The following is an 8,816-nucleotide window of genomic DNA, read 5'->3' on the forward strand; positions in this document are numbered from 1 at the left end:
GACATGCATGTCAAAACAAAACAACCCCGACGTGAACTGTAAATAGTTGATGAACATTTTAATGAAAAGCAAATATAACTGAAGCTTCTGTGTTTATTGGACATACATGAAAGCTTGTGGGATCATAAACAGTCTACTGTAGCATAATATATGAAATTTGTTTTTATGACAAAGCCATGGAGGTCCTTGATGAATGAAAACACAGTGCTTGTTGAAAGAAAGGCCACATTCGGGAGAAACTTAATATGACCCTGGTCAGTCAGAGTATTTGTAATGATGTGGATTCTTGAACTACGTTGTGCAGAGCACAGATAACCTTTACTACAAACTGTAGGGCAGAGCTGCCAAAAAACATGTATTATGCAATTCATGTACTTCACACTTCTGTGATGTTGATCCCTTTTAACATAGAAATGAACTTCTGCGGTCCAACGGTAGTTTTTCAGGGGAAACTCAGCCACGAGGTGGCATGTTTCTAAACTCAGAAGGTCAGTCATAGCAGCAGAGCAGGAATGGATTAAGACTGCTCAGCATAGCGTCAGTGCTGAAAATGTTTTGCCCCAGTAAGACGTGTTGACCCATTCATCAGCAACGACCTTCTTTTATTTTGTCTGAGAATCCCTTACTAAAACACGAGGCAGCAGGGAATGGAGGAAAACCTCAGGAGAAAGCAAAGCAGGAGAACGTGGTCTTTTAAAAACGGCGTCCGGTGCAGCATAAACATGGAGACCCTGTGGCTTTGGGATACGTGTCAGAGTAAATGAAGCATCTGGGTCTCTGATGATGAAGTCGCAGCAACCAAACCCCTATCATAAACAATGTACACTCTCTTAAGAACATGTGATAGGATTAAAAAGTGTATGCTGTCAAAAAAGAAACCCCAAAACCCCCCACCATATATATATATATAAAATGTGTGTGTGTGTGTGTTCTGACTAAATTAAATGATTGTTTTGGGACAGATATTTTCCAAAAAAACCATAACATTTGGAACATGTGTGTTTTCTTTTCCGTGAATAATTTGGGTTCTTTAACCCGGGCTGAGTTGCGGTGTCCCCTGTGAAGAGGCCCAGCACTTCCTGCGGGTCTGCATGGCCGAGGACGGCAGGCTGGCGGATCAAAGCTGCCTGCCCTGCGGATCCCGCCAGGGGCTGGAATTGAGAGCCTGTGTGTCAAAGCCTCTGCGCAAGCGCTCTCGGGAGGTCAGGGTGCTGCTACTCCAGTCGCACCCGACCTGGTGCACACAGGCCTCGGATGTTCACAGTCCACTGTCACTGGGTGTTTCTCACCTTCCCCGCAGGATGTGTGCATGCGTGCGTGCGTGCGTGTGTGGGTGTTATTCTCTCACCCCTCTGCTTCTGTCCGCTCACACACGCATAGCCGAGACGAGGCCTTTAGACCGTCAGATGTCGTTTTCGCAATTCCATCTTTTCTTGTTTGGCAGAAATGTAAATGAGATAAAAGTCCTACGTCCACTCTGCAGCTGCGAGCCAGAGACAAAAGCAAACGTTTGAACTCGTGCCGTCATCCTGGGCATAATACGCTGTCCTGCTGGACGCGTTGGCCTGCGATCTAATAAGGGTGGCGTATGTAAATACTACGGAGTGGCGTGTGTGTTCAGCGCAACAATACATATGTTTGCTTTCCCATCGCTTTGGGCAGAGAGTCAGACTGCGCATTTCTCATGTCGTGCGGAGCTAACCTCTGTAAGACCAGTGTGGCTTTGCACTGGCTGTAAAAGAGGTCAGAGGTCACGCAAGCCCCACGGCAGCTCCTGGCCATGCTGGGGGGAGCAGTGTTTTGGTCAGTGAGTGAGTGGAAAACTTTACCTGCTCCTGCAAATGTCTGAGAGAGGCTGAATATAAACCTCAGGTCTCAGTATCTGAGAAGGTCTTAATTTAAGTCTCAGGTCTTAATATCTTGGTGACAACGATTTGTGGATAATTTTATTAGATGATTTTTTAATCAATGAAACTGAAATACCCTCCGGAATCTGACATTTGCTTTGTATGACGTCCCAAGACATGTCATGCAAAATAAAGCATGAAACATGTTATAGGCAAACATGGATAGAGCTGAATTAATTATCGTAGCCTGGGTGTGTGTGTGTGTGTGTGTGTGTGTGTGTGTGTGTGTGTGTGTGAGAGAGAGAGAGAGAGAGAGAGAGAGAGAGAGACAAAGAAACAGGCAGAGAGAAAATGAGAGAGAGAGAAAGTGAGTGAATGTGTCTGTGTCTACACACTTCTGATTTTAACAAGTACCAGCAAGTTTATTCCATGATAAATATTACATTCTTCTTCTTCTTCTTCTTCTTCTTCTTCTTCTTCTTCTTCTTCTTCTTCTAGTGATATGGTATAATGAAAAATATAGTAGCATTTTACAGTGTGAAAAAAAATCTAATGCATTGTTTTGTAAATTATAGGATGTTTTTCAGGAAACGTGATTTATTTCTATAACCACACTTTGTCACAGACTAGGGATAAATTTACTTTTGTTACTCAACTAATTCCAACCTGTTTTTATACATGTAGGTAGGCGGTAAACTACCTCTACTGTATTTACGTTCCACATATTAAAGCTATATGCATCTCTCTCTCTCTCTCTCTCTCTCTCTCTCTCTCTCTCTCTCTCTCTCTCTCTCTCTTCTCTCTCTCTCTCTCCTCCTAAGTTTTGAGCTACTACTATATTCCATAAACTACGGGATAACGCTACTAATGTAAAACGTTTAATGACTGTACTTAATCGTGCGGTTACGACGGGTGGCGTTTGAAAGTGAGAAAGGGGCGCGCGTTACGGAATTCTCCGCAGGAGGTTTCTCAAACCAGAAAGCCAAAGTTAATCAGTAAAGCATATGGCGAGGGAACGGCCTGACTTTATAGTAGCAGAGACAGCATTAAAATGATAGTTACTTTAGATGGTAAAAATATTAACGGGATCATTTAGTTTGGCGAACGGCATAATGCATGAACATATTTTACTGGGTCTATTTTTTGTTCTATAAAAATATTTCTTCAGCACTCTCTCAGAATCATTAGCAATCAAAAATATTAATGCGTTCCTGACCAAGACCCTGTGATCCTATTGATAGAGCATCAATAACGAAATAATTAAGTAGCTCCCGTTCAAAAATTAGGAAATATCATTGCTGAAATGTCCACTACAGTACGCAATAGGGACTATTACGGAAGAAAAATGTACCGTTGTGCGCGGCGCAACAGGCCCATTGTTCTGTGCGGGTTAATATAAAACTTGTAGCAATACGTTTTCGTCATGCTGCAGTCGTTATTAGCGTGCTTGGAGTTCTGCCTTTATTTTTGGACTAGCCCGCAAGGACAGCGCGCAACATAGTTAATGGCAGCGCGCGGAGAAGCTGGCGCGCCGCCGCGCGCCACGCATCATTCTGCATCATGCGGCATTAATTATTCTGTATTATTGAAATATTTCCAGCTGTGGGTGAACGCCGCGGTCTCGGCGTCGTGGCACTGACAGACTCAAGGGCGATCTTTTATGCAGCCTAAAATAACAGGCCCGATACAAGTGGAAGCCCATCTATGAACCCGGAGTCTGCAAATATCCCGAGGAAATAAGCGCGAGGATCACAGATCATATACTGAATGGGGTTTTTTTTTTGGCTCGAGAGCCCTAACCACTTTGTTATGCTAATCGCTCCTGACATCACTGCGAGATCAAAGTGGCTCACGGGCACATATATGCTCGAGCTCAACCCGTACCGTCAGTCCAGCACGTTCCACAGCGCAGGCTGCTCCTACAAGACTGAGAGCGAGACTTTACTAGCCTGCCTCTGGACTGTTAAATGATGGTTGTTTTCGTTTGGAATTTTGTCGATCGAAGACCGGATTAATAAACATATATTTTAATGGTGTGACTGGATTGTAAGGGATACGTTTTGGATTACTTATCGGATAAACTGCTTCCTTCAGCTTGTATTTGACAGACAAAGGTGAGGATGAAAGTGCATTTTTCTTTCCTTGGAGGCAAGTTTTTGATTTGTAGCAAAGAAGTTTGGAAATATCGCAGGATGAGTAGTGTTTCCACTGTTGTTTCTGTTTCTGCTTTCGGCTGTTTGAACCAGCTATTTTTGTTATAGCCTATTTTTAGAGCTGGATGTAGGCAAATTCGCTTTACACTGTTTCTGACTTGTGATGTAACTGACCGGGCAGTAACTTCACAGAACAGTTACATATTCAGACAGCATGCCTAAACGTGGTTGACGTTTGCGAGCCTAAATGTAGTCCTATCATTGTTTATTTAGCTACCTTGAGATTGCTCCAGAGGGAAGGCTAAAAAAGCTCAAGAACAGCTTGCACACAGACGCATGAGTTGCTAGAAAGAAAAAAAAACACATTTGAAGGAAGCTTCACAACTGGTCTTTTGGCGGTGTGTGACAAACTAAAGTCGTGGTAATTACAGACACATAAAGTAATCAGTAAATGATCTCTGTATCCAAAAGCTGGCGTTTTGCTCCGCATCGCCTACACGAAGTGCTACGAAACGTATGGCAAAAACGTGAGAAGTATGAGGAATATGCACCATTGCTTATGGAGTTGCCTACGGGACATATAGGTCAGGATAAAATCGTGTGCTCGCTAATCGAAAATCTGTACCAACTCAAATTTCGTACATTTTATCCCGAGACCCTAAACAACAAGATAGTATTTATTATACTAATCATGCAGGATCTCTGCGCTACAAAATACATTATTAGGCTTCCCTGTAGATAATACAATTCAGAACGGCCTAAATACTGGAAACGCGTGCCTCTCTGGGGTCAGAAAGCGCGCGGCTGCTAAAGGGATCGCCTTGTTTATTCCCATGAATTTCAATTTATTACCATAAAGCACAAACCATATGCCACAAAAGCTTATAACGCAGAAACCACCTTTACCAATTAAAAAACACATTTTTTCCTTCCTTTTCTTACAGTTGTACTGCCGAAACGCATAAATATGTACAAAACCCCACATAGAATATGGAAAAACATAAAATATATAAAAATACATATTTTATAGGCGTTAAATAAAGTTTAGTTATTGCATTAGTTATTTAGTACAACATTTCCTGGCCTGGATTTTCCATGCGATCCCCCAAATAAAACACGTGTGAGTACGTTTTCACGTTTTCACCTATAAAAATATATAGTTCTGTTTGCAGTGTAGCTCCAAATGAAGTACACACGTGTTCACGTACTTTACAGTGTTCTTTCTTCAACAGGTGGCCTGAGAGTGTGTAATGCGTAACGGTCATGTTGCACTTCTGACCATAAATCCGGAGTAATTGTTTGAAAAAAAAAAATCTCCTAAAATCGCTACTTTCTCAGAACTCCATTTGAGCGTTTCTTTCATTCTTTCCCCACACTTTCACTAGGAGAGGCGCAGAGAGAAGAAGCTGGTGCCATGGACTTTGGCGTTTGATTGCGACTCCAGGCCAACACGCACCTGCACCGCCCCGTTCTGACCGAGTTGGATCCAGTTTAGCGGGATGACGAGCGCTTCGCCGTCGCGCACGCTCCGCCTCGTGGCGCTCGTGCTTCTGTCGCAGCAGTGCCTCGCGATCCGGTGGCTGTAAGTGTCCCGGGCCGTGTCCGCACAGGGCGGCTCCGAAACATCGTGTTTTAACCGCCCTTTCAGATAGCCCACGTCCAGTCTTCTAGCGATTAATGGATCTATCGTGGACTTCTGTCAGGCTTGGTCTTTTGAAAATAATTAAAAAAAAAAACAAAAAAAAAAAAAACAAAACACTAACATCTAAACATGTTACAAATATTCATTCAGTTTCTCTGCATATAATTTGCGGCATGTGTCGAAGAAAGGATCGTTTCCTGTGCTTTGTGAGTTATAACTCTTAATTATTGGTAACTTCAAAGAATATGAAATGTATGGCGGCTGGAGCTGGAATGTAGAGGAACGTCTCTCACGAGCAACACACCGGAACAGGCAAAGGGCGGCAAACTCCTGCTAATGCACAGTGCACAATCCAAAACACATGTTGTCATAAACACCTGTGCGCTCTGGGTAACAGAGGTGTGTGTGTGTGTGTGTGTGTGTGTGTGTGTGTGTGTGTGTGTGTGTGTGTGTGTGTGTGTGTGTGTGTGTGTGTGTAAAAGGGAAAGGGGCTGAGTCACATCTTATCACGGGGTATATAGTGGCGGCCCCCGGCTCCTAATCTGAAACAGGCAAAGGTGCAAGAGGAACTAACAAGTTCTCATAAAGGTTCAGAGAAAACCCCCCAAAAGGACCAGAGACGTTATTTCTATGCCCCTGTGCCAGTTGTAAGTTAGTTCAGTTAGTTTGCTTTTTTGCTCTTTACCTGTTTTTGTTCAGTGCGTTAAGATTCAGAAGAGCTTCACGTATTAAGACGCAAAGGCCTTGCCAGGATTCCTCCAGCCAAACCTGCCAGCCAACCCAAGGCCTCCGTTCCAATGGCATTCAGTGTCTGGTCATGTTTCTGTCTCCGCAGGGTGCCAAAGACCACCACTAATGATGCCAGAATCCTCACTTCCTCCGCTGTACCTAATCCTGACAGATTATTCCCTCAGAGCAGGGTTCAGGGTTTGCATGCATTTGTTTGAGATTAAAACTGTTAGATTATTCAGATGTATGTTAGTCATGCAAGAATAGTTTTACTAGTAAATTACCTTTGGCATGCATTCAGAGAAAGCACATTTTACATGATAAAAGGGCCACATTTTAGCTGTGGCTACAAATTGAAACTTTTTTTTTGCAAGAAAGGAATGTAAGATGCATGGAATATCACTTCAGTTCCACCATATCTTTATTACCAGCTCATTTACAAAAATTGTGTGTATGTGTGTGTGTTTGTGTGTGCGTGGGCGCGTGCGCGCGAGCGCACGTGTGTGTGTGTGTGTGTGTGTGTGTGTCTGTGTGTGTGTGGAAATGTATTTCCATATTGATATTTCTGTATTCTCGGCCCCGATGTTTGTTTAGGGCACTATCGCAGACAACGGAGCACATCAATAAGACCCAGCAGTGTAAGATGTTGCCGGGCCTGGTGTCGTCACAGGCACAGCTGTGCCGTAGCAACCTGGAGCTCATGCAGGTCATCGTCCAGGCCGCACGCGAAGTGAAGAAGACGTGCCAGAAGAGCTTCGCCGACATGCGCTGGAACTGCTCCTCCATTGACGCTCCCAAGTATCTCCCTGACCTGGAGCGAGGTGAGTCACAGATGCTGCGGAAACGAAGTGCCCGAGCCGAGTCGCGGAGCTTCAGGACTAGAGGCCAGCTTCTTCATGTAGAACATGTAGAGCAAGGTGCTAATGACACCGGAGTCGTGGGTTCAGTCGCTGGACAAACGTGGCTGTCGTTCTGTGTTAGCGCATCTGTGATGTGCCACAGTGAGGTTTTTATAGCTAGTGAAAAACACGCACTTTGAGGATGTCTGAGGAAACTCTTGACGTGCAGAGCGATTCAGTTATTTATTTCTGTGCATGTTAGTACACCTTTCAGTGTAAGATGCTAGGGTTCAGACATCCACCAGAGTGGCCCCAGGCATCCCGTCCCCTGAATCTACAGTGGAGACGCCGTTCTGTGCCCATGGGGTCAAAGGGATCCATCTAATAGGTCCAGATGGAAGGACTTCAGTTTTATTCAGTGGGCTTCAGCCCACTCTCTGAGCGGCGCATAATGCTCACCAAAGAGTGTCAGGATAAAAGAGACTATCTTCTGGTCCTCCTAAAAAAAAAAAGGGGGCTTCACAAACTGTCCACCATGTTTGATGAGGCTTTCTTCCCAGCGTAGGAGTGTGAAGCGCCTTTTGTTTTCTGCGGTGGCTAACAATACAACCCATTCTGGCCAGAGAGAGCACTGGCCGCACGGGGCGGACGTTTATCTGCGCGGCCGTGGGTTTAGGCTATCTGTGTCCACCAGCCTTTTCTATGCTTGCATCGTTTATGGCTCCTGTGTTTTCTGTTCGCAGAGAACGTGAACGTTGATGAGTTGTTTAAAAAGGGAGAAGGAAACCCTTTTGAGGTCAGATGTGGAGTGCGTCCCCCATTGGTCATTTTTATGGATTTGCTTGCAAAGGGCTTTAGCCTGTCCTAGTTATTCATCTATAGGCGAATTATACAGTAACTAGTGTGAATTATTCAGTGACTGCTGGGAGCTAAAACTGAAAGTGTGTGGTTACAAGAGGGAGGAGTCAGAACCTGGAACCAACCAATGAGGCCCCGGAGTGTTAATACAAGTGTAACTTCAGTCTTGGGTGCAGCTCTAAAACTCTGGAACACTCCGGGAGACGATACGGAGGAGTTCGACTGGTGAGTTTGGCCCACCCCCAACTTGCGCTACCTTCTCTCGGTGGTGTGTTTGGGGGAATCTCTTGACACTTCAGAGGTTCAGATGAGCTTCCTGTCTTCTCACGTGTTCGCCAGTGCTGACAGACGGGCACTGGACGACTCCGCTCTGTTATCTCTTTCACTGGCCAGTGCACACAGTTCTGCTTTAGTGCTGCTGTCTGTTTTTTGTTGGTCATTTTGACACACTTCGTTTAGGTGTGGTGTCTTGGTCCTGTTTTCATTTGATCTCTATTTTGTTGTTAATTGTATTATGTTTGTTTGCTGTAAATTGTAATTGATTAATAAAGTTGGGTAATTTTCACATCTCTCTCTCTCTGTCTGAAACACCCCCACCCACCCCACCCCCCAGGGACGAGGGAGTCTGCGTTCGTTTATGCCTTGTCTGCAGCAGCCATTAGCCACACTATAGCACGAGCGTGCACCACCGGAGACCTGAAGCTCTGCTCCTGTGGCCCGACCCCCGGCGAGATTCCGGAGCCCGGGT

At 44.8% G+C, this 8,816-nt stretch overlaps 1 protein-coding gene across 1 annotated transcript in view; it reads left to right on the top strand.

Moving 5' to 3' along the window:
- Positions 1-3,349: 3,349 nt before the first annotated feature.
- Positions 3,350-8,816, top strand: part of wnt11 (wingless-type MMTV integration site family, member 11) — an 11,141-nt gene continuing 5,674 nt past the window's right edge. The window contains exons 1-4 of the mRNA XM_027031260.3: positions 3,350-3,961; positions 5,386-5,582; positions 6,966-7,192; positions 8,682-8,816. The exon at positions 8,682-8,816 is cut by the window's right edge and continues 146 nt beyond it. Of these exons, the coding sequence (XP_026887061.2) occupies positions 5,500-5,582; positions 6,966-7,192; positions 8,682-8,816 (445 nt within the window). The 5' untranslated portion in view covers positions 3,350-3,961; positions 5,386-5,499. The remainder of the gene's footprint in view (positions 3,962-5,385; positions 5,583-6,965; positions 7,193-8,681) is intronic.

The sequence above is a fragment of the Electrophorus electricus genome, chromosome 19 (assembly GCF_041902795.1).
Source record: "Electrophorus electricus isolate QZ-2024a chromosome 19, ASM4190279v1, whole genome shotgun sequence".
NCBI classification, from domain to species: Eukaryota; Metazoa; Chordata; class Actinopteri; order Gymnotiformes; family Gymnotidae; genus Electrophorus; species Electrophorus electricus.